The sequence below is a fragment of the Quercus suber genome, unplaced genomic scaffold (assembly GCF_002906115.3).
Source record: "Quercus suber isolate HL8 unplaced genomic scaffold, Cork oak 2.0 scaffold_269, whole genome shotgun sequence".
NCBI lineage: Eukaryota > Viridiplantae > Streptophyta > Magnoliopsida > Fagales > Fagaceae > Quercus > Quercus suber.
In genome coordinates this window covers 831,204-857,793 of record NW_027069725.1, presented here as the reverse complement: position 1 = coordinate 857,793, position 26,590 = coordinate 831,204, and the positions used below count along the sequence as shown (strand labels likewise).

General features: G+C 38.4%; 2 protein-coding genes across 2 annotated transcripts; one reads left to right on the top strand and one right to left on the bottom strand.

The window, feature by feature from the left end:
• Window positions 1-10,915: 10,915 nt before the first annotated feature.
• On the bottom strand, window positions 10,916-11,500 carry LOC136070913 (uncharacterized). The gene has a single exon (XM_065781534.1). It carries the CDS (start codon window positions 11,498-11,500, stop codon window positions 10,916-10,918), a length of 585 nt encoding a protein of 194 aa, XP_065637606.1.
• Window positions 11,501-16,641: 5,141 nt separating this feature from the next.
• Window positions 16,642-24,786, top strand: LOC112035431 (protein DETOXIFICATION 29). The gene is made up of 8 exons (XM_065781515.1): window positions 16,642-17,101; window positions 17,208-17,749; window positions 19,164-19,250; window positions 23,298-23,354; window positions 23,453-23,691; window positions 23,863-23,981; window positions 24,239-24,325; window positions 24,517-24,786. Exons 1-8 carry the CDS (start codon window positions 16,778-16,780, stop codon window positions 24,592-24,594), a joined length of 1,533 nt encoding a protein of 510 aa, XP_065637587.1. The 5' UTR covers window positions 16,642-16,777; the 3' UTR covers window positions 24,595-24,786.
• Window positions 24,787-26,590: the final 1,804 nt, after the last annotated feature.

The window sequence follows — 26,590 nt, the reverse complement described above, 5'->3', positions numbered from 1 at the left end:
CATCCTATTGGAGATGTTGGATGGTAGTAATCGTGAGTGCTCATAGTTACCTTTCATGCGAAGAAAATATATCCAATCTTCAGGTGTTTTACCATCCTGATACTTTCCATCTCAGTCATTCAGTGTGGAAGACTAGTCATGAATGATTTGGACAAGTGTTTGAGGGGTTCTGTATATTTTGGACAAGGTTAACTTGTGGTTGTGGATAGTTAACTTGCAAATTGTACATTCTCTTATGTAAGATGAAATCCGTAAGTGGTTATTCTCTTCTTGTTAACATAATTTTCCTTGAGGTAGTACATTGTTACTTTTATGGCTATTGTCACCGGTATTGGCTTGATTATTTATTTCTTAATAAAATTCAAGAAAGCATTGGACATAGGAGGAGATATGGAAATGTTTGCATGCTTTTGATGACAAGCTCTTGATGATTTATAGCATTGACAGAATGGCATCTTAATAATGTTGTTATTATTATAAACATAATTTCCAAACTCACCCAAAAAGCCACATAAATTTCAAACCCTCCCAAAAGCCTAAGACCCAATACCATACAATGGATTGGAAGTTGGAGTAATAATTTGGAAACATCCAAGCAGGATGCCCACAAAAATTAAAATGCCATTGGTCTTGTCGATCTTGTCAAGCTTCTACATATACTAGAATAAATAATAATAGATTAGTCTCTTCACACATGTTCAGTAATTTTTAAAAAAATTTGTGTTTAAAAGTTATTGTATGTTTTTATTTTTCAGTTATAGCCTGTTTAGATCAAGAGGGAAGAGAGGGGAATCAAGGGAAGAAGAGCAGAGTTAATCGGATATTAGGCTAATTTTCAACTGGACCATTAAACTGAACTTTTAAATGTTCTTTTAGAAGAAAGGGAGAATGATATTGATGGTTGAATTGAATATGCACCTTCAAATTAATTCATTCTCTTTACCCATTCAAGAGTAGAATATAGCATTAACAGTCCTCTTCAGTTGTGGTGAACTTTGATGAGGAGTGTTATGGGCTTTTTGCCTAATTTGTGAAGTGAAGAATATTAATATATGGGCATTTTAAGCCAACCGGTAAGGTAGTAGATATTTGGGCTTATAAGCCCTTAACATTGAAATGAATCTTTCATTCCTCCGGCCGAATTTCTACAGCATCGATAACACAAGATGTCCTAACTAACACAATTGTGATTATATTACATTTTTTTGGGTAATAATTTGGATGTATATACACACACAATGCAGTTATAATACATTTAATTTTTGGAGAGGAAAAGTTAGAATTTTTTATTTTTTTTATTTTTTATGTCAATTAAGTTACAAGACTTTTGATAAAACATAATATAAAGTTGTGATTTACATCCATGTATTTTTGTTGGCTTTAATTCCGTATCAAATTTGATTGTAATTTTATTCAATCATTTCCCAGTATTTTTGTGAGATTTAACGTAAGGGTTGTGTTTGTGTGTGAGAGTTTAGTGAAGAATCTGTGAAGAGGTGGTTTTCACGACTAGACTCGCGACTGACTTGCAACTGATGACCTGAGAAATAAGCCATGTGAGAAGCACACACTAGAATTTGAAGAGTCTTTGACAAGGTAGTTTTTTGTGAGTGACTCGCGACTCGGGCCAAGTCGCAAGTGACCCGCAAAACCCACTACTTGTTGCTTTTTGGAGTGTGACTTTTTCCATTCTTTACCATCACTAGATAAACCCTCATTACTCACAAAATGTAAGAAGAATGATGATTATTTTCTGAAGAAACTTTTGAGAAAGAAACCCTAGCCAAACACTTGAGATTCAGAGATTGTTTTACTCACAATCCTCTACATCATTTTTCTAAAGTTTCTATCTACTCCCACCTTTTCATTATACATCCTTGAGAGATTCTTAGCCTAAACACTTACCTAACTCATTTTGAGTATTGAGAGAAGTTTTTGTGCCTTTGGGAAGTATTGGAAGAAGCCTTGAGTGACAGATGCAATCAAGCGGAATTGCGGAATCCTAATAACTAGTGAAGACAAGACTCCGAGAAGTCTGTTGGTAGGGCTGTAAACAAGCTGAGCTTTGTTGAGTAGTAAATGTTCAAGTTCGACTCAACAGCAAAAGTAGAATGTTCAAGCTTGGCTTGGGCTTGATACGACCCTACAGATAATGTTCAAGTTTGACCTCGTTATAAAGTATGAAATCTTGAACTCGACTTGCCTTGGATTGGCTTGATTCATTAGTCAAGCCAAGCTTAAGCTCAATATCAAACCCAAACTCAAGCTCAATATCTTGTTTTTGAGCTTGAGATCCAACACAAGTATATTATCAAGCCTATATCAAGTTTATTATCTAGCCTATTTGGTTTGGATGAGTGGTCTTAACTTATAATTAATTAAAGTCTTAGAAGGATATGAGTTTACTTGTTAAGCTCATATCAATTTTATTACCAAACTCATAAATAAGCCTAGGCTCAACTTGCTTTGTTACTTTTGTATTGAGCCTGAGCATTCACGAGCTTGTTCATGAACAATATTTTTTACTCAGGCTCAGCTTGTTTATTAAACAAGCCTAAAACTAAAGCTTAAACTTGGCTTGTTTATATACAAACAAACATGAATGAGCTTTTTATCGAGCTAAGCTCGAACTGTTTATGAACGGTTTGGTTTATTTACAGCCCTATCTGTTGGTAACAGGAGCTTGGAGGGCTAAAGTACATTGAGGAAATTAGGTTTGAAGAGTTTTTTTTGATATTCGTGTATTCTAAATTATTCACTAGTGGATCGATTTTGACTTGAAGGGCCGCAGAAAGGTTTTTCGTTGAGTACTTTTGTGTCCTATTTGATAACACGTTTTGATGTTATCTTGTGTTTGTATTTCTCTTCCCTACTCTTTAAGCTTTACATTTATTGCATATTGTATTTGCTTATGGCTTAGAGTAGTGTACCAGTTTATTGCGAGTGCTTTACTCTTGTTCCACACTTAAATAAGTTAGAGTAAAAGCAATTAAGACATAATTTAAAATTGGATTTCTAAACAAGCATTAGTGTTTTCACACTAATTGAGCTTTCACATACCATTTTAAAAGACTTCAAACTAAAGAAATTGAATAAATTGAAAATAAACTTGAGCAAATGAGTCTATAGGGACTCAACTTGGAAAAGCCTCCTAAAATGAGAAGGAAAAACAGTCCAGCAAGCCCAAACAATGAACTTTTAGAGAATGAGTGAAAGAACTAGCTCTATTTGATAGGAAAAGCCTCCCGTTTTCTTTGTCTATTTTTTTTTTTTTCTGTCCCCTTCTAATGTCATTCCCTTTCATGTTATATACTATGTTCCTTCCATTGCTTTCGCCGTACACGTGTAGGTTCTATCCTGAGAACTCCTTTCTGTCCCATCTCCCACTCTTTAGAATCCTTAACCAGCCATCATAAGGCTGCTTGATCACTGTTCAGGCATCACCTCCACATTAATGTGGCTAGAGAGTTAGCTGGGAAGCATTTAATGTGGAAGTAGCAGCGTCAGAAGATATTTGTTATCTTCACTATCCCATATCTATTTCTCAATTATAATACAACCTTATGGACTATCTAGGGTAATCAGATAGTTACATACACCTCGGACTATCATTCTGAGGTGAATCTTCTCCTCGAACACATTTTGGATTTTCATTTGCAATCCTCGGCTCTTCTTCTTATATTGTTCGTATCATGCCTTTATTAAATCATCCTCGGACGAATTATTGTCCTCGGATTGGGCCATTGGGCCGCAGGCCCATTCCCTACAAACCTACCAATACCACCTTATATAGCTGGTCCTACAATAGCCCCTCAAAATCTCACTTTTTGTCACCTCGGCAAAAGGGAGATTTTGATATCCTGCCGTCATCCTCTTTTCCTAATTTCTAGAACACCTTTCTACCTGCCCAAGGCACACTTCTGACGGTTTGGCTCTAGGAGCGTGCCTCATTAAATTATGGTAGCCTCTCTGTCCCCCACGTTTAACGGCCGGATGCTAATCAAATGGTGGAGGGTTTTTAGTATTTATGAGCGGGATTTTTCCCGCTCGTAATTTTTGCACCACTATAAATAGCTTTTTAAATCGACCTTCTTTCCAGTTACAACCATCATATTATCACATCGCACATCCATTGAACCTGTCACTTTCCTTTGCCTCATCGTGCGTTCATAAATACCACAACCCTGTCCGAGGATTTCCTTTTTAAACCTGTAAGTCTCCTTGAACCTTCTTAGTTCTCATTCCCCTTTTATTAGTTTTTCTTCATAACTTTTAGAGAATGGGTAGGTTTAAACATTTAGTTGAGTCCGAGGAGAAAATAGAGGTTTTAGATTGAAGTATGGGATTCCCCCAACAATGGCTATGAGATATGCTTCTTCAGAAACATGGGTGAAAGATAGGAAGACCGGAGAAGTGGTCATCCCTATGATTGCCTTTGTGGAGGGAGGGATGACCATTCCTATGGGTAATCTCACTAGAAACTACCTTAGATTTTTTAGACCATCTTCCACTCAGTGCGCCCCCAACATGTTTAGGGTATTAGGGAGTATAGAAGTCCTAAATGAGAAGATGAATTTAGGCCTGACCCATCACGATGTGAACTGGTTGTATAACCTTAATCATCTAAAAGGTCAGGGTTACTATCTTAAGTCTAGGCACCTTGAAGTCAGGTTAATTCAATGTCTCCCTACATCGAATAAGGGCTTAAAAGATGACTTTTTAATCTTTTCTGGGGAGTGGCATGACGGTCTACCCTGCCCGACTAGAGAGGGAAAGCCAGGTGGGGTTTTTGGCAATAAGCTTATATAGTTTGGTTTGTGCTTTTCAGTTCAAATTATTTTTGTTTCTAATAAAACTTTCTTCTTATTTTAATGACCTTGCAGATAAGCGCGCTACCAGGCCTCAGTTCGGACTAGTCAATAAGGAAAGCTTGGATAGACTCCTGCGATCCGAGGTATACGTGAACCCATCTGACGGCCAACTTAGAGCAGCACATATCATCCTCGGATACATGCCTATCTCCTCGGCATTTCAAGCCCCAAAATGTGTGATAAAGGCTAAGGACCCTCGGCTTCATCGTATCAGTGTAGCCTTTGAAGGGTTTATTATCCCTGAAGGCATTCCGATCCCTAAAGGGACCCCTTTTACCGAGTTGTTACACGTGGCCACACCTTCTGTAGGGGCTCCTTCGTCGCGCTTTGTTCATCAGGAAGGAAGAGAGGAGGAAGAAGAAGAAGAAGAAGAAGAAGAAGAAGAAGCTTCAGAGGGGTTCGTACAACTGTTGGACTCGAAGGACGAATTTGAAGTGTTCAATCAACCCCCCTCTCCCGAGGTAACTTCTGAAGAAATGGGCATCCAGAGGAAAAATCAGAGGAGTTTATTGGATGTGATTGAAGGCCAGCCTGGGAAGGGTGCACCGGGGAAGTCAACTCAATCTAGGCTTCCCCCTCCTCCCAAATCTCCTCTTCCCCCTCATCAACCACCTCAACCACCTATGATCGAGCCTACTGATCCGAAGAGGAGGAGAGATTCCAAAGAAAAAGAAGTGGTGGACGCCGGGAGGTCCCGATTGACTCTTGAAGATGAGGCTCAGCGAGCTGCAAAGCAGCAAAAGGTTAGCCACGAATCTCAACGAGCAGCGGGAAAGACATCCACCTCGTCCTTGGAGCCCGAGGCTTGGCTTCCTGCACCCATGCTTGGCGGTGAGCCCTTAAGGGAGGATGCATCCCTTAGAAATTTCAACGGCGTAATTGGGTGCCATGTCGCCTCAGCCCTTGAGGAAACCCTCCTGCTCCCCAAAGATATGACAGAGCTGAGAGGTATAAGGAAGAATGAAGTTTTCCTGAACGCCAAAAGATATTTAGGCATGGTATGATATCTTACTTGCTCTACCTCTTTAATTATAACTGTTATGCACATAACTTTATTTATTGCATCTCTAACTCCCTTTCCTCTAGGTCGTCTAAGCCACTTTCAGGATGGAGGAGATCACCAATTCTTATGGCCAGCAGCTGGATGATGAGAGGAAGATGCGGGCCGTAGCTATGCAAACACTTACCATTGCTGAACAAAGCAATGCGCAGCTGAAGAAGAAGCTGGCTGAGGAAGAGCACGCTCAGAAGAGTGCCGACTCGGCTCTGGATAACGCTTATAGGCAGGCCGAGGATCAGAGGAAGCATCTGCACAACGCTACTGAGCAGCTGGCAACCTCTCAAGAACAGATATCAAATTTGAAGAAACAATTGGAGGAAGCCCAGAGGCTCAGAGGCCAAGCTGAGAAGGCAAAAGCCTAGGCAAAAACTGCAAAGGCCGAGATTGAAAAAGAAAAAGAAAAGGCTGAGCAGGACGGGTACGACATCGGTGTAGCTGAGACGGAGGAGAAATTCAGAACTTAGGTGCCAGCTGTCTACCGAATATATTATGCCTAGACTTGGACAGAGGCTTTCAACCGAGCTGGTGTTAACCCTTCTTCGGAGCTAAGAAGACCAGACAGCGTTTATTTCCCCCAGCTATACAAGCCTCAGGCCCCTCTTCTCAGCCACAAAATGCGTCTTCCATAGCTGCTGACTCGGCCAAAGAAGCCTAAACTCAGAATCCTCCCCTTCTCAACCAGTAGGAGCAACCCAAAGCGCCTGAAGTTGCCAAAGTCATCCCCTCAGACCAGGCAGGTGAGAAGCCTAAGGATGGAGCAGCTTCTCAGAGTTTTGAACAGGCCTTAACTTCAACCACTCTGCCCGCTGGAGGGGTTTAAATGGAGAAGGAAAAAGATGCTCCTCCACAAGCAATTGGCAAAGCTCCCCAATCCAAACTCCAAATAAAATTAAAACCATAATTTATCCAGTTAAATTATAGTTATTTTTCATTTTATTTATCCTTAAAAGACATTTGGAATCTGATGTATATTTTTATTTTATTACATTTATATAGAATGTTATTGTTTTGTTTGTCACTTGTGCAATTTTCTGTGCGAATATTCTTTGTTTTTATATGATTGCATGAGAAGGAAATCTGATACTATAAAGGAAGACTTAACTAGTTAAAAAACAGAGTAGACCTTAATCATAAACTTCACTAACTTAGTGAGGCTTACTTCTAGTCCATTAGAAAATGTCCAAATTTGTGAATACGTTTTAAAGATACTTCAACCAGCGAGATATTGGGCACCCTAAAATGCTTTAAGTGATGCTCATGGGATTTACTTTGATACACTATTTTAATTGCACGGATCCCAGTTAAGACTACTAAGTTTGTTGTCTGGACGATCTGTCATGCTTTCTCTTCTGCTTTACCCCTCATGGATACGAAAAGGTATGAATTTTTACCAAGTTGGTGGTCCGAGGGCCTGACATAACTTAGTTTCTGTTTAATACTTCAAAGGATGTCATAGTGTATTAATTTTCACTAAGTTTGTGGTCCGAGGACCTGACATAACTTAGTTTCTATTTAATACTTCAAAGGATGTCATAGTGTATTAATTTTCACTAAGTTTGTGGTCCGAGGACCTGGCATAACTTAGTTTCTGTTTAATACTTCAAAGGATGTCATAGTGTATTAATTTTCACTAAGTTTGTGGTCCGAGGACCTGGCATAACTTAGTTTCTGCTTAATACTTCAAAGGATGTCATAGTGTATCAATTTTCACTAAGTTCGTGGTCCGAGGACCTGACATAACTTAGTTTCTGTTTAATACTTCAAAGGATGTCATAGTGTATTAATTTTCACTAAGTTTGTGGTCCGAGAACCTGACATAATTTAGTTTCTGTTTAATACTTCAAAGGATGTCATAGTGTATTAATTTTCACTAAGTTTGTGGTCCGATGACCTGACATAACTTAGTTTTTGTTTAATACTTCAAAGGACTTAAAAGCATAAGTTGGAGAATTAGGACAAATTGCAAGTGGAAGTAAAACAGAATTGTTCTTATTAATAGTAATACCTCTTTAGGTTGCTTACATTTCAGGGATGAAGTACAGTTTTTTCGTCCAAATCTTCCAAGTAATAAGCACCTATCCCCGCTATAGATGTGATACGATACGGTCCTTCCCAATTGGGCCCCAACTTTCTCCAGGTTGGATTTTTAGTAGTTCCCAAGACTTTTCTTAATACCAGGTCTCCTGGGGCTAACGGCCTCAACCTGACATTCGCATCATAGCCTTGTTTTAGCTTGTGTTGGTAGTAGGCCAATTGAACCATCGCATTCTTCCGTCGTTCATCTATCAAGTCTAGATTCTTCTTCAACAATTCATCATTCCCATCCGAGGTAAAAGTACTGGTCCTTAGGGTGAGAAAACCTACTTCTAGAGGAATCATAGCCTCAGCTCCATAAGTCATTGAGAATGGGGTTTCCCCTGTTGACCGTCTAGGTGTCGTTCGATATGTCCAAAGGACATGTGGCAGCTCTTCCACCCACCTTCCCTTTGCATCATCTAATCTTTTTTTGAGCCCACCAACTATAACCTTGTTGACAGCCTCGGCCTGCCCATTTCCCTGCGGATAGGCCGGAGTGGAATATCTGTTTTTTTATACCCAGATCAGAACAATACTTTCTGAAAGCTTTGCTGTTAAATTGAAGACCATTATCCGAGATGAGAGATTGAGGAATCCTGAATCGAGTAATGATATTTTTTCAAACAAACTTCTTGACATCCACATCTCTGATATTGGCCAGGGGTTCAGCTTCGACCCACTTCGTAAAATAATCTGTGCCAACCAACAGATATTTTCTATTTTCAGCTGCTTTAGGGAAAGGGCCCACAATGTCTAAGCCCTACTGAGCAAAAGGCCAAGGACTAGAAAGCGGATTAAGAACCCCTCCCCCCCCCCCCCCNCAGACAAACTTCTTGACATCTACGTCTCTGATATTGGCTAGAGGCTTAGCTTCGACCCACTTCGTAAAATAGTTCGTGCCAATTAACAGATATTTCCTATTTCCAACCGCTTTAGGGAAAGGACTCACGATGTCTATGCCCCACTGAGCAAAAGGCCAAGGACTAGAAAGCGGATTAAGGACTCCACCTGGTTGATGGATATTCAGTGCAAATCTTTGACATTGGTCACACTTTCTAACAAATTTATGTGCTTCTTTTTGCATACCTGGCCACTAATACCCTTGGGTAATCGCCCGATGAGATAAAGACCTCCCTCCAGTGTGACTACCACAAATTTCTTCATGTAGCTCTTCCAATAACGCCTCTGCTTCGTTATTAGTAGCTGAAAATCCCATTCTCAAAGACTTCTCGATAACCACATTTTCATGAGACATCAGAACTAGCCCCATTCCTGACCCCCGCTGGTTTGCTGCTCCGTCCACATACACTTTCCAGGGCGAGGCATGCTATACGGAGATAAGGCCAACTGATTTTTCATCCATGTCCGGTGAACTTATTTCTATTTCTTCAGGGCCTTCGGCAAACTCGGCTACCAAATTGGCGAGAATCTGGCCCTTTACAGAGGTGCGAGGCATGTATTTAATATCAAAAGCCCCCAAAATTATGCCCCACTTGGAAACCCTACCTGTGTAGTTTGCACTCCGAAGTACTGCCTTGAGCAGATATTGGGTGAAGATGACCACAGTGTGCGCTTGAAAATAATGGAGAAATTTCCTTGTAGCATGTACCACTGCCAAAATGGCCTTTTCCAACGGTAGATAACGCACCTCAGCCTCGTGAAGCGAATTGCTTACGTAATAGATTGGCTGTTGCATGCCATTATCTACCTGTATCAGAATGAAACTAATCGCATAAGTGGCTATCATGAGGTAGGAAAAAAGGACCTCGTCCACCTCGGGGCTAGACATAATTGGTGTCCGAGATAGATATTCCTTAAGCTGCTGAAATGCCCGAGTGCATTCCTCTATCCACTCGAATCCCTTCCACTTGTGGAGTAAAAGGAAAAAAGGCCTGCACCTATCCGCCGACTTGGAAATGAATCTATTCAGAGCAGTGGTCATCCCAGTTAACCTTTGGACCTCATTGGGATTCCGAGGTGCTTGCAAGCTACTTTTGGCCTTGATTTGATCAGGGTTTACCTCGATTCCTCGGTGAGTCACCATGTAACCCAAAAATTTTCCCGAGCCCACTCCAAATGCACACTTGGATGCGTTTAGCCTCAACTTGTGTTTCCTTAAAATCTCGAAAGTATTGGTAAGGTCTGCCACATGCTCAGTCACAACTTTGCTCTTCACAACCATATCATCAATATAGACTTCGATGCTTCTACCCAACTGTGGCTCAAACATCTTTGTCATCATCCGTTGGTAAGTAGACCCTGCATTCTTCAGGCCAAAGGGCATTACCTTGTAGTGATAATTTCCAGTGGGAGTGAGAAAAGCAGTTTTTTCCTGATCGTCCACTGCCAGTGGGATCTGATGATAGCCCTGGAAGGTGTCCAGGAAACTCATTCGGGGGTGGCCGACCGTTGCATCCACCAGTTGATCTATACGGGGCATAGGGAAAGGATCTTTTGGACAGGCCTTATTAAGGTCCGTAAAATCTACACACACGCGCCACTTTCCATTTTTCTTTTTCACCACGACCGTGTTAGCCAACCATTGAAGGTAGAATACCTTCTTGATAGCCCCTGCCTGTTTGAGCTTGGTCACCTCGTCCTTGATGGCCTCGGCATGTGCTTTGGACGGACGTCGAGGTGGTTGTTTTTTTGGAATAATAGAGGGGTTAACATTCAGATGATGACAAATGAAATTTGGATCCACCCCTGGTGCTTCATAAGCATTCCATGCAAACACATCAATGTTTTTCCTAAGGACTTCAACTAATTGTTCCTTCTCCGCCATAGGTAACTGCGCTCTGACCTGAAAGAACTTATCGGGGTCATCCTCAACACTCACCCTTTCCAAACTTTCACACTCCACTCCCTCAGCGAACGTGCAGGAAAGGGTCATCGGAGACTTTGATTGCTATAAATCATTCTCGGTCGTGGTTGACATGTCTGCCTTTGGCCGATGTTGAATAGCCGTTACTAGGCATTGCCTGGCCATGGTTTGATTCCCCAATATCTCTAACACCTGGCCTCCCGATGGATATTTCACCTTCTGATGAAGTGTAAAAGAGACAACCCCCAAAGTATGCAGCCAAGGCCTACCCAAAATGGCAGTGTACAGAGAAAAAGCATCTACTACAATAAAATCTACCTCCACCACATCTGAGCCAGTCTGCACAAGCAATCTAATCATGCCCATCAGAATGACCGACCTGCCCTCAAAACTCACTAATGGGGAACTATAAGCTGTTAGGTCTTGGGGTCTTAAATTTAACCCCTTATACAGGTCGGGATACATCACCTCGGCTGCGCTACCTTCGTCGATCATCACCCTCCTGACATCATACCCCCCGATCCTTAGTGTAACTACCAAAGCGTCATCATGTGGTTGTATGGTTCCTTTCTTATCATCCTCTGAAAAGTCCAACACCAGCGATGTCTCTGATCTGGCTCTCTTCGACACTGAACCGGACCCCTCATCCAAACAATGAGACATGGGCATTACCCTGGAAGGGCAGGATCCAATTCTACCCGGGGCAGCGAATATAACGTGTATCGTACCTAGGGGGGTCCTAAAGAAGCATCTCCCCGAAATGTCGAACATGCCTGACTTCCTCGGCCACTGGATTGGTGTAGAAGTTGGGTCAACTTTCCTTCTTGGATCAGCTGATCCAAATGATCCCACAAATTTCTGCAATCCTCAGTAGTGTGCCTATAATCCTGGTGATACTGGCAGTAGAGGTTTCGGTTACGTTTCGTAGGATCCCCTGCCATTCTATTGGGCCATCTGAAGAATGGCTCGTCTTTTATCTTCTCTAGAACCCGTTACACCGGTTCTCGAAACACCGCATTAACCACCTGAGAATTAGTTGATCCTGATTGCCCCCTAAAATCCTTTTGAGGCCGATTATTGTTATACCGGTGCGACCTGAAATCCCTCCTTTCCTGAGGGATTACCTTGGATTTGCCTCTACCCTGTATCTGTTCCTCCTCTACCTTTCTATACTTGTCAATCCGATCCATAAGCTGGCGCACACTGGTAACAGGTTTGCCAGTCAAGGATTTCCTCAGATCATGCTCGGTTGGCAAGCCAGCCGTGAAAGTATTAATGGCCACGTTGTCGTAGGCCCCATTTATTTCATTGAACATTTCTCAGTATCTATCATAATAGGCCTTCAAGGTCTCCCCCTCGCGCATAGACATGGACAGTAACGAACCCAAGGGCTGTGAGACTCTCCTGTAGGTGATAAAGCGGGCCCCAAAAGCCTGGGTAAGCTTCTCAAAAGAGCCGATGGAATTTGCTCTCAGACCGTTAAACCATCTCATCGCCATTAGGCCCAGACTAGATGGGAAAACCTTACACATCAAGGCCTCGTCCTTAGCATGAACAGCCATTCTTTGACTGTAATGGCTGCATGCTCCACTGGATCCGTCCTACCATTATAAATAGTGAACGTGGGTTGATGGAATCGCCAAGGAAGATCTGCATCCTCGATACATCGCGTGAAAGGTGATTTTGAAACTTGACTCAAAGCTTTGTTCAAAGCGTCATTCCCCAACCCCCGGCGAGGTGGACTCTTGTCCCCCTGCCCGCGGTGGTGCTCCTCATTGTAGGAAAAAGATTCACTGGGCAGAGTTCTCGACCTCCACCTATAACTGGTGTCATCGGACTCTTCAGAAGATTGCCTGGAGTGGTGAGACCTACACTATCGTCGCTTGTGTCGCAATTCCCTTTTCAGTTTGTTTATCTCACATTGCATGTCCTCGTCGTTCTTTACATGGGAAATATGGCTTCTGCCCCGAGAATGACTTCTCTTAGTATGGGTTATCCGCACACTTCCCTCGTGATCCCCCCTTTGTTCATGGACTTCCAACAGATTGTCATGATGGGACACCTTGGACTCTGCCTGGTGGGGGTTAACATCTGTCTGTTGTGGGTTCACTACTGGTTGTTGGAGTGCTCCTTCTTCCATTTTAACTGCGCACTGACCTTTCCCTAAAAATAAATCAAGTTCTTCCCACAGACGGCGCCAATTGTAGGGACTCAAATTGGAAAAGCCCTTCTAAAATGAAAAGGAAAAACGGTCCAACAAGCCCAAACAATAAATTTTTAGAGAGTGGGTGAAAGAACTAGCTCTAAATGATAAGAAAAGCCTCTCTTTCTCTGGTTTCTTTTTTTTTTTTTTTTGGTGTCCCCCTCCACAATGTCGTTCCTTTTCATGTTATATACTACGTTCCTCCCCTTATTTTCGCCGTACACGTGTAGGTTCTATCCTGGGAACTCCTTTCTGTCCTATCCCCGCTCTCTAGAATCCTCAACCAGCCATTATAAGGCTGCTTGATCACTGTTCAGGCATCACCTCCACATTAATGCGGCTAGAGAGTTAGCTGGGAAGCATTTAATGTGGAGGTAGCAATGTCAGAAGATATTTGTTGCCTCCACTATCCCATATCTGTTTCTCAATTATAATCCAACCTTATGGACTACCTAGGGTAATCAGATAGTTACATCCACCTCGGACTATCGTTCTAAGGTGAATCTTATCCTCTGACACATTTTGGATTCTCATGAGCCGTTATATTAGTCGTATCATGCTTTTATTAAATCATCCTCGAACGGATTGCTGCCCTCAGATTGGGCCATTGGGCCGCAGGCCCATTCCCCACAAACTTACCAATACCACTTTATATAGCTGGCCCCACAATTGTTATATAATCTATCTTAGTTCTTTAACACTTGTATATTAATATATTTGCTCAATTTATTTTAAGGAATCAAAATATATGTCTAAACTTTATGTATTTTGATTAATCTCTTGCTTTAATTGTTAGTAATTGTAAGGTCACAATTTTCGACCCAAGCCCAAAATAATGGGTCGAAAGTCTAATGAGCCCAATACAATAAATTTTTAGAGAGTGGGATGAAGAACTAGGCTTTAGTGAAGGTCAACAATGGTCGGTATCAATTATAAAGAAGAACATACGAATAAGATATAATTAAAAATCATTGCAATCCCTATCCGAGGAGGCAGATAATGGTATAAATTGATATAGATGATTTGCAACTCAGTTCTACATGCTACAGTAGTTCATTTTTTTTTTTTTCCGATCCCCCTCTCATACAAGATTTATTCCATTATATAGTTCCTCTTAGTTCATCTCAATCGTACACTTGTTGGTCATTTGAACCCTTACTTGAGTGCTTGTCCCATTAGACACCTCTTCTTGCCTCTTTGTGAGTTGCGGTGACCAAAAAAACACTGTTTACAGGTCTTCTCCATATAAATGCAGCTAAAAAAGTAGTTGCTATGTATTTAATGCAATGACAACAGCTTTCCTTTAGATATTTCCTCACCTCTTTCACACTTGCGTGTCTCAGAGGTATATCTCTACCGCTAGAGATTATATGGAGATCATTCTTACAGCTGAAATTCAAACTTGAGGCGTGTCATCTGTTGCCGAGTACAGGTTTCTACTCGGACCACCCTTTATTTATCTCTTACGTGTCAAATTTTAAATTAGAGTTTATCCACTCCATTTGTCTCTCCTCGGACGTAATTGCGCACTCGAATAAGGCCCAAGGCCCAATATATAAAAAGTTTGGGCCCTCTTCCCCCATAGTAATTATGAATTGGTTATTTTTATTTCTTAATTATAACTATATGGAATATAAATTTGTAGTTATTTAAAATTATGGAGAATCCTAAGCATAATAATTGAATCTAGATTTTACAAATCTTTCTACAATCCCTCTTTAGGAAGAAGAATTTCAGAAAATATGAAAAAGAAATTGAGGGCTATTGATAAAGTTAAACTAAATATAAACAAATAAATTATAGTTCACGTTTATAATTTTATATGACAATTATAGTTTTTTTTTTAATAAACAGTAATATTTATTAGAACACACACGAAAATAATAATACTAGTGTTTTAACTAAGTTTATAATACATTACATAATTGGGTTTGTATATTTTGTTATAATATTGATAATATTTTTAATTAGGTTATTTATTTTTTATATTAACCTTAAATCTTGCTCTCTTAATTAAAATCCTGACTGAGTCATTGACCTAAGTGGCTAAGCAGTAAATACCACAACAAAACCAGCCTCCTTGATCTTCTTCTCCGTGATGTTCAACATGAGCTTGGCTATAGCAACACAGGGAGAACAGTCTTGCCCGAGAACACTCTTGCCCAAAACCTTGAATTACCCAAACTGAGTAACATTGATAAGCAGAAAGTTGTCGTTTGAAGCCTTGTCCAAAAATCAAAATTAAAAATTTAAAAGAAAAAAATTGTAGCTGTTTGGCTCTTTTGGTCTCTCTCTCTTACCTTGGATAATTGATTGATAACCAACATTCTTTTTTTTTTTTCTTTTTTTTTTTGGGTAAAGATAACCAAAATTCTTGAGGAAGTAGTAAAGTGGATAAGTAGATGGGTTTGACTTGTAGATTTGACGGCATAAAGGTTATTAAGTCCCTTTTTACTCTTCAAAGCTAGCAAACACGAAAAGTTGGAAGCATATGGTATCTACTCAGAAGCCAAAAAATTGGTACAACGTCCAATATCGTTGCAAATATCATAACACGGTTCTTCAGAAAGTACAAGTGAAGTTCATAGGGAATTGTCCTATTTTCTTTTGTTATTATATTATAATTTTGGAAGAGGCTGGTCATTCTGTGTAAGATCAACACTTCAAAAATCAAGTTTATTTGAGTGTGTATTGTTATTTTTTTTTTAACAATTGTGAATAGTAAGTAAGTTCTCAAATTTTAATATGTCACAACTCACAAGTGTAATTGATCGTGGATGATTGGTTTGACCCAAAAAAAAAAAAAAAAATCAATCAAGCTTAATTAAAAAGGGCATTGGAAATGCATAATTTCTCAACTTGTTGAATTGTGTAATTGTGAGGGGTGAACATTTTCTACTTTGTGCAACCCACCACTTTACGTAGACCACTAACATTCTCACAACTCAGCAAATTGTGAATGGTCTATAGGTGGACTTGATGTGCTACGGAGAGAAGTTTTCTTTCAATACAAAAACCATCGTACATTACATAGATAATGGATTGAGTTAGTAGAGTAATAGTTATTCCAAGACTAGAACTTTTATCACACTCTTTCCAACAATTATCTTATGTGGTCTGTGACTGATTGTCTATTACTTTCCTATGAACAAACCATTTTTTCTTCATCACTCATAGTTTGTCAAATAGAATAGTTGTGAGAGATAGTGATCATAGCCTTTTTTAAAAAGCAAACAATCTTACTAATTTTTTTATATAAGTAAACAACTTCATATCAATTCCTTTTATGATTTATCTAAACAAAAGCTATCTCACAATAAATTCATGTTCCAATAAATCTTATCTCTGTCAATAAAAACAAACTAAAAGGATATGACTCGTTAATATAAGTCCTTATAACACTTTACATGATGCTTAACAGTAGTTAAGTGGTTCGAGCAATAACACTTTAATGAATATGTTGTGTGCATAATGAAAAGCCCATACAGAATCCCTTAAAATAAAAATGAATAATTAAAAAAAAAAACCTAAAATTATGGAGCTTAAATACTATATATATACTTAGTCTGAATTCGTGCAGTTCACATTCAAATAATTCCCTACTACAATTTACTATAAATAAGTCCTTCTCTCCCACTTATAATAAGTCCTCTATATCCTTCTCTCGTTCATCAAAAAAAAGAAAAAAAAGTTCATTAATAAAAAAAAAACGTCCTATCCCTCTCTCTCTATCTATCTCAACTATGGAGAATGGTAATCAGCCACTTCTCTCGTCCTCCAGAGAAGTGGAACACCAGCTACACTCCCTTCCAGTTTCCTCTGCTGCTACCTTTAGCGCCGATACTGCTGACATCCCTCCCATCAAGAATCCAGTCGATTTCTACAGAGCGTTCCTTACTGAATCAAAGAAGCTCTGGTACCTCGCCGGCCCGGCCATCTTCACCTCCCTATGCCAATACTCTCTCGGTGCCATCCCTCAAATCTTTATGGGCCAGGTGGGCACACTCGAACTCGCCGCTTTCTCCATCGAAAATTCTGTCATCGCCGGCTTCTCACTGGGCATCATGGTACCCTCTACTGTTAATTTTACAATACACAGTTAACAATATTGATTCTTTGTATCTCAATTGGTTTTCTTTGTGTACCTACTCTAACAAAATTGAATTTCAATAGCTCGGAATGGGAAGCGCACTCGAGACACTATGTGGGCAAGCGTTTGGAGCAGGACAGATTGATATGCTAGGAATTTACATGCAAAGGTCATGGGTGATCCTGACCACCACGGGTTTGTTTCTCAGTCTTTTGTACTTCTTTGCGGCGCCACTGTTGAAACTGCTTGGACAGACTGAAGCAATATCGGACACAGCGGGAGTGTTCGCACTTTATATGCTTCCGCAGCTATTTGCTTACGCTCTAAATTTTCCGATGGTCAAGTTTCTGCAATCACAGAGCAAGATCTTTGTGATAGCTTTGATTGCGGCTGTGGCATTGGGTCTGAACGCACTGTTTAGCTGGCTTTTCATCTTGAAGTTAGGTTGGGGTCTGGTGGGTGCGGCGGTGGTGTTGAATTCGTCCTGGTGGTTCGTAGTGATAGTGCAGCTGTTGTATATTTTAAGTGGGAGTTGTGGTCGAGCTTGGTCTGGGTTCTCATTGAAGGCGTTTCATGACCTTTGGGGATTCGTTAAGTTATCTCTGGCCTCCGCAGTAATGCTCTGGTAAGAAACTCATATGTAACGTCACTGTTAACACTATTTTGTTTAGGAAAATTATTACTACACATTTAGAGACATCCCAGTATCAACATTTTACATGTAACTTAGGACGCACAAATACTTCATTTAAAATGCTTACTTGTATCGTATTCAAGTCATACAGGTGTTATACCAACTGTTTTATATTATAATTTTTCAAAATTGTTCATGTTATCATATCATATCTATATCCGTACCCGTGTTTGTATTTCCTCACATATAATATATAGTATGTACAGTGTACACAAGCAAAATTTTTTTTGATATGAAATAATTATGGTTATGGGTTTCATCTAATACTCCTATGCATTAGACGGGAGGATAGGTACGACTATTTTAGGACTTTACATCTTTAAAAAAAAAATTGTGATAATTTTAATAATTTCCAACCTTCCCTAGCTAACATTGAAACACATGAGTTGTCACTTGTCAATGACTCATTAGATTGCAAGTTTTTCACGTGTTTTTTCAAAACGTGTAGAATTTAATATATATATTTTTAAATATAAATATTAAAAACATGATTTAGTATAGTATTATTATTATTATTATTTTTTTTGTTGAGAATCGATTTAGAATAGTATTAAATATGCCTGAATTTTACCAAAAATAAAAAAACCTGAACTTATATGTGTAGGGCACTAGTTGACAAAGACAATTTAATGCGTAGGCTGTTTATACAGGTTCATTACTTTAAGTCTTGAGTTTCATCTTTTTCCTTCCGTATTCAATATTAATACACACTTTTGGTGCGATAATCATTCTACAAGTGTAAGTACTTGTGGAATGTAGGGGGTTAGGATCAGGGTTCAAGTCTCCAGAAAGGAGTTTCACACACATATATACTTAAATTATATTAGAGTAAAATTTTTATCTTGTATCAAAAAGTTTTCAACGTTGATTATCTTCTTCTAATCATGTTTGGATATCCTATAAAAATGGCCTTTACAAAATGCTATGTTTTATTTGAGAAAATATTCTATATGTTCCAAAATTGTGGGTGACCTTATAAGTAACACATTGTAGAATTTTGTGAAAATATTGTACCTTCATTTGGAAAATTCTAACTTGTGTCGTATTACTCTTTTTCTCTTCTCTTTTCTATTATTTTAATGAAAGGTTAGAAATTATTTATTAGTATATTACTGTACTTTCCAAAAAGTATTAGTATTATTACTTTGCATATAATCTTATAGGTAAACAATTATCCTATATGATTTTATTACTAAGAAAGGAGTATTCAGCCAAAAGAAAAAAAAAAAAAAAAAAATCCATGATTTTACTTCGATTTGTGGGATTCACATATCATTCAACATTGATCAATTTTAAATCTAATCCTTAAAATGATGAATATATCTCTAAATTAATCTTTGTGCAGCTTGGAAGTGTGGTACTTCATGGCGCTAATTCTCTTTGCTGGATATCTAAAAAATGCGGAAGTTTCAGTAGATGCCTTGTCCATATGGTATCTCTCTCTCTCTCTCTCTCTCTCTCTCTCTCTCTCTCTCTCTCTCTCTCCGAATCCCTAATTAATCATATAAAAATTTTCAATGCATCCAATATATCATACATTCCTTTATATAGAGATAGAATCCATGTGAATTCCACACATAAAATCTACATTTATGTGAGAAATATCTAAAATACCGAACATACAATTTTCACTTACCAAGCCATACATACCACACACTGTGCTATGCAGCCTAGACTCCTTTTCGCAATGGTTTTGGGGCTCTTTTCATCTCCAATCTATCAATCCACATCTTGGAGGTATAGACTCGGGGACTGATCCCTTTTTACCTCAATAAAATTTATCATTTAGCCATTAATAAAGGAAAACGAAACATACCATGTACACCAACCACCACTGTAAATCTTATAGTTGATATTATTTGATGGGAAATGTTAACTAATGCTTTTAAGGCATTAGTTTTTAGAAACATTTTATTAGGAGAATTAGAAAACAATAAATGTTATTGACAGCTTTTTATATTTTTCATAAAAATGATGTTAAAATTTTTCTATTATAATTTATTAATAATTATCTTAAGGATATTCATTAACATGACCTTTGTTTGATATATATCAAGAGTCTTGTATGTATATACCTTGCACGGACAATCAGCGTCATATTCTAATATGTCAATGATCATATTTTTTTGATAATCAATATGTCAATGACCATATCGCTTGTGACATATGCAGTGACATAAATTAGAATAGGACGACTCTTGAACTCACTCACTTCAAGTTGAGAAGACAAGAAAATACCGAAATAGTGTCTAATAATATAAATTAGTAATTTCAATACTCTCTCTATACGCAAAAAGATGACAACCACATTTTATGCAGTTGGATCTGTCTATGTCCTATAATTTGTGCTAATCATGCATGTCTTTTTTTTTTTTTCCTTAATTTTCGTCCCCTCTAATAAGAATAGGAATTAGCAATGCTTTTACTTTCTGGTAGCCCTTGTGAGTTGTGACCGTATATCATAAAATCTATCTATTCCCATTCTCCATAATATCTTCATCGTCAACTTCACCAAACAGTCAAAATAATAATAAATGGTAGTCGATAATCGATACTCGAAACCACAAACAATTAAGGCATTGGTTGTTGCAACAACACAATGTGACATGGCCATAAAATGCCAAAATCAGAGGAATTCTCTTCTTTTATTTTTGCATACATCCCTCATACCCATATATATTTCTACCTAATTAATTTGCTTGCAAGTATTCAGCGAAAAAAACAAATTTGCTTGCAAGTATTTAGTTCGGTCCTCATCATTATTTCTTATACTTTCATCACGTTTCTCATGCTGTCCTTATTTTTTTGGTAAGAAATCATGCCACCAGCAGCTCTGTTTTTTTTTTTTTTTTAGGGTACATTAGTAACTAGTCAGAACTCGTGCTAGCAACTTTCATTTCCTTTTTCGTTTTATTTTGTAAGTAATCATGTCAATTGTGGACAAGTTCTCGTGCTAACTGCACTTCAACGCAATGAGAACAAAAAGGACAATAAATCAGATCAAGGTACATAGCACAAACAAAATAATAAGCTGTGAAAATCTAATGAGCGGACCCATTTCCCTTTTTCTTGAAGAAACAAACTTACTATTCAGCACACAAAAAACGAATGAAAAACTTTCTTAACATTAAATTTAAAAAAAAAAAAAAAAAGCACCTTCCTTTGGGAGTCGAAAACTCACTTATTTAAAAATTAAAATAAATAAATAATTCTTTCAAGCTGCAACCAATATTTGACAAACATAACATAAAGGGGAAAGTTAATGGGAAAAAAAATTATATTTTTTATTCTTGTGAGAAATACAACCCACAATTTCAAATGTGCCACTTCAAAGTCCACACTTTCATTATTGTCAAAAGCTTGAAAATTTTGAAACACTATATGCTATGTGGTTTTGTTTGGTACAATAATTAAAGTAGGAGGTTTAAAGTAATAAATTTAGAAGTATTATATTTAATTTTTAAAAAAGAATAAAATTATAGATTTTCATTTGATTGAAGCAGGTAGTTGTGATATATATATATATATATATATCTTTTTGGGTTTGCAATTATTCATGATATCCTTATTAGCATCTGTTAGTGACTCTTCAAGATTAGTTGCCCAACTATTTATAAAGATTTTGAATAGACTATATATAGAGGCTTGTTCCCATCAAATCACATCCCACAAATAACCTATCTAAGAGTTGGTGACATCTCGAATTATTTAATTTACTATATATAATGGTTACCATGGCAAACTTAACTTGTGATCTGTTACAATTGAACAATATAAAAAATGGAATAAATCACTGTTACTCAGATTTCAAAAGATTGTTGAATAGTTGGTCAAAAATGATTTGCTTTGGGTGTAGTCGAATAGATGGTAAAATTAATAATTCGAGATGTCATAATGCATTAAGTGCATGGGGTCTAAGGAGTATTTGGGTCGAGCTGTCTGTTTGTTTGTGAATTTTCATGGAATATAAGACTTAATGGCTTCATCACCGTTTGTGAAATTGCGCACGCATGCACACACACATATATTTTATAGCTAAATTGTGAAATTGCATCTTATTGTTCTTTCTCACCATATATGTGTGTGTGTGTGTGTAAGTACTAGGAAATTGATGGCCCAAGCCCATTAAGAACAATGACACCTTATCCCTCAAACCAAGCCTACACAATTATAGAATTTCTGAAGAGAGTGGAAAAAAAGTTCTAATGTAATTTTGGAACTAAGTTCAGGTCTAAGCCGAGGAACTAGAAGTAATAGAGAAAGACAATTCAAGTAATAACTAAGGATTTTGCGGTCTTCGAGTAAGTCTAGGACTAGTTCTTATAGATGAATGACACAAATTCTAAACCAAACGTTCACTATTCACTTTCTTGTTTTTTCTACTCTTAGAGAATTATCATTGCCCTTAACTAGGAGGTTCCCTTCTCTTATACATCCTTCCTCTTCGCATCCTAACCCTCCACTTGTATGCTCCAGGGCTTTTCTTAGGTCACCTGTCCCATTAGAGTTTTGCTAAAGGTGGTAGAAGAGGCTGCTAGCTGTGAAACTGTTATTCAAGTGTCATTTCCTCATTAAGGCAGTTGATAAGATTATTGCAGTGCATTCAATGTAGTGGGGGAAGGTATACCCTTTACAGGAAGCTTCCTACCTCCGTCTTGGCCCCCTTCCATGATCATTTTTCCTCCAAATAGATCCTCTCAAAACGTTATCTCGCATCTCTTTCCCTTCTCGGGTCGATGAAGTCCTCGGGTCAGATACACCTTTGCGGGTGGAACTATATGATACTTCACGTTCCATTCTCTTCGGTCCTTGGACGCCCTACAATATATATATATATATATAATGGTAAAGTTTTTTTATAATTTAATCAATGATCAATAGATTTATAATTTTAGATTTTTTTAATATTAAAAACTTGATGGAAATATTAAATTTAATACATTTTTTTTCAGAAAATTTCTTTCTCATATGTAAAATATGTTCATCGACATTGCACGTACAAATATAAGTAAATATATAAATCTATTTTTTTATTTAGTGTAAGGAAGGAAAACTTCAATTATAAATAGATGTATATACTTTTTTTTAAAAAAGAATTTTTTTGAGGTGTACTTTTCTGTTATGTTTTATGAGGTAATATATTTTTTTTTATCAATTGGTGACGAAATTTCAATCTTTAATTCTTGCTCTTGGCATTTTCAAATATATGCATTCAATGAGTAGAATGTCAGAGATTGTATGATTTTTTTTTTTATTTAAACCAAATTTTATTTATGTTTTCTTAATGAGATCTTGTTCTATTGTTTGTATCAACTTTATTAGTCCTTACAATATCATTTGTATAAAGTGTAAGAAAATATTAGTTACGTTTTCTTAATAGGATCTTTTTAGAAAGTCTAAGAAATTAATTCTATCATTGTGCTTTGAATATAATTTATTTTTGATTAACTATTTCCTGCTATGCCAATGTTTGTCGTAGCATGAACATATTGGGCTGGACAATTATGGAAGCTCTTGGAATGAATGCAGCTATAAGGTAAGTGACAGAGAAACACACCTTAACAAAGCTATATATATTTCCGTACTCGATCGCAAAATGTCTGAAAAATTAAAACCAAAATATATTTTTTGCAGTGTGAGAGTGTCAAATGAATTGGGAGCATCTCATCCAAGAACAGCTAAATTTTCATTAGTGGTGGCCGTGATAACCTCATTCTTGATCGGTGTTATTATCTCAATCATTCTAATCCTGGCACGAAACGTGTACCCATCTTTGTTTTCAAGTGATGCAAGTGTTGAAACTGTCGTTAAAGAGCTTACACCAGTATTGGCTATTTGCATCATTGTTAACAATGTTCAACCTGTTCTCTCTGGTTAGAAACTTAGAATTTTCTAGTTAAAATTTTTTGATCTTTTGTTTTATAACACATCTGCGTCTTTAGTCTGTATATCATATAATCTTCTTCTTTTAAATAAAAATTCAGATTCTTGAGGAAAATGGAAATAGATTTTAATAAATTGGGTGAATAATGTTTTTTTCACAGGGGTGGCCATTGGAGCAGGATGGCAAGGTGTTGTTGCTTATGTGAACATTGCATGTTACTACGTTCTTGGGATCCCTTTGGGCCTCATTCTGGGTTACAAGCTTGATTGGGGTGTCACGGTAAGTCTTGCTCTCCTATTTTTTGTTTATTTCATTTCTATTACCAAGTGAAAATGGTGGAAGTAGCAAGCAAGCATACTAGTAATGTTTAATAATTATGAAACAAAAATGAAAAGAAAAAACAATCACAAACTTGTAATACTCAAAAGAGGACATCATATTGCTTCAGATAAGCCACGTATCACCAAGTAAATGAATTTCTTACCCTTTCTTTTTTATGTGAAACATGAACACCATTGTCATTCTCAATTTTGCAGGGGATTTGGTACGGCATGATGATTGGAACGATCGTACAGACTGGTGTCCTTTTCATTATAATTTATAGGACCAACTGGAACAAAGAGGTAAACCTTTTTCTCACATAGCAGACACTAGCAAAACCATCCTCAATGAAATTCACTTTGCCAAAAATAAAAATGAAAGAGAGAAAACAATCATCTTCAATCTTAAATATATAGTTGCATAACACAAACAGTGTTCAACGATTAGCCCATGTTAAGAATGGAAGGATTGACTAAATTGGTGTGAAATGCAGGCATCAATTGCTGAAGACAGAATAAGGAAATGGGGAGGGCCGAAACAGAGTGATGTAGAGAAACCAAACAGGAGCTGAGAGTTCAAGGAAACATGACTGAGTTTTTTTGCAGAATAATAAGATTATCATTGTTCAGCTAATGAGTATTTGACATCAGCATTTTGAAGCTAATTAGCCTAATTTTATTCAACATTTTTGGTCTGGGCCGAAGAGCTCATGATATCACTTTCCTTGCTAGAAGCAATAAAATTTCTTTGTATTGCCTGACAATCTAGATCAATTTTAAGATCGGCTAATTTCTAGTGAAGCAAAGCTAAAAGGGGTTGGGTTTTGTTAGCCTATACCTTTTTCCAACTGCTAGTGTTGATTAATCTGGGTTGCCAATTCAACCCCCTCCTCCTTCCTCTTTCTGGCAAACACAACAAAAGCAACATAAATTCATAACCATGTACTAAATTACAAAACTGGAGCATACTGATGCAAATATTCTTCAAATTATATTTCCATATTTAGCACTAGTCCAATTAGACTATTGGAGGGATATTGGGCCCAAGAGTTCATTATCTATTTGTACATTGGGCTTGGGGCCCAAGCTGAGGACAAAGGATTGTCCGAGTAGGAGAAAACATGGACAAAAGAGACTACGTCGGTAAGAAAAGGGGTTTGTCCTAAACATTATAGCTTAGGAAGGTGAGCTGAGGATGAATGCATCCTCGGCCAGCCAAAGCTGAGGTCCGAGAAGGTAGTCCATCTTCCAGGGTAACGTTCCAAGAAGTTCTATAGGATTGGATAAACTTTACAGAGGCACCAAACAAGGAGAAGTCCTAAAATATCTTAGGGGAAAGTTAATACCACCGCATTAAATGCTCAACAGCTAATTTCCTGGCTGCATTAATGTGGAGAAGACCCATGAACAGTGCAGCGTTGGCTACCTCAATGCGCAGAAGGCTTAAGAGGGTGTCCGATGGGACAAACACTCAAGTGATAACTAGGATGATTAACAAGTGGAGGGCGAAGATTGTCTAGAGAGTGCTATATAATGGAAGAAACACTCCACGGTGAAAGGATAAAAAAAATCAGAGAAGAAACACTATAGTAATCTTGAACCAAACTTGTAACCACATTATATAAGAACCAGTCTCCTCGGATATTGCCGAGGACATTTATTCTTCAGTCTATATTTGTCTATCTTCACTCTTTCATCACCAACCTATTTAACCTGTTGTTAGATTAACTAATGGTCCGTTTGTTTCAACTTCAAACCACTTCCGGAAATCAATTTCCGGAAAATTTCTGTGTTTGGGAAAATTTGGTCAACGGAAATTGGTTTCTGCTTTGACCGAAAAAATGCCTCCCGCTGGGTGAAATTCATTTCACCCCCTATTTTCCCTTAAACCAATTTCCGGAAATTCTCTCCACTCTCCAAGTTCTCTCACGCACGCAGCATCACTCTCCAAGCTCTCTCACACTCACTCTCCAAGCTCTCTCTCTCACACTCACTCTCCAAGCTCTCTGAAGCTCTCTCACACTCACTCTCCAAGCTCTCTGAAGCTCTCTCACACTCACTCTCCAAGCTCTCTCTCTCGCACTCACTCTCCAAGCTCTCTCACACTCACTCTCCGATCCGGTCCAGACCCAAGCTCCACGTTCAGACCTCCGATCCGGTCCAGACATCAGCTCCGATCCGCTCCAAGTCCGATCCGCTCCAAGCTTTTCCGGTCCAGACCTCGGCTCCGATCCGCTCCAAGCTTTTCCGGTCCAGACCTCCGCTCCAAGTCCGATCCGCTCCAAGCTTTTCCGGTCCAGACCTCCGCTCCGATCCGCTCCAAGCTTTTCCGGTCCAGACCTCCGCTCCGATCTCCGATCTCCAAGCTCCAAGCTCCAAGCTCCGGTCCAGACCGACGACCTCCAAGCTCCGATCCCCACTCCGACGAGCTCCAACCTCCAAGTTCATGTTAAGAATGGAAGGATTGACTAAATTGGTGTGAAATGCAGGCATCAATTGCTGAAGACAGAATAAGGAAATGGGGAGGGCCGAAACAGAGTGATGTAGAGAAACCAAACAGGAGCTGAG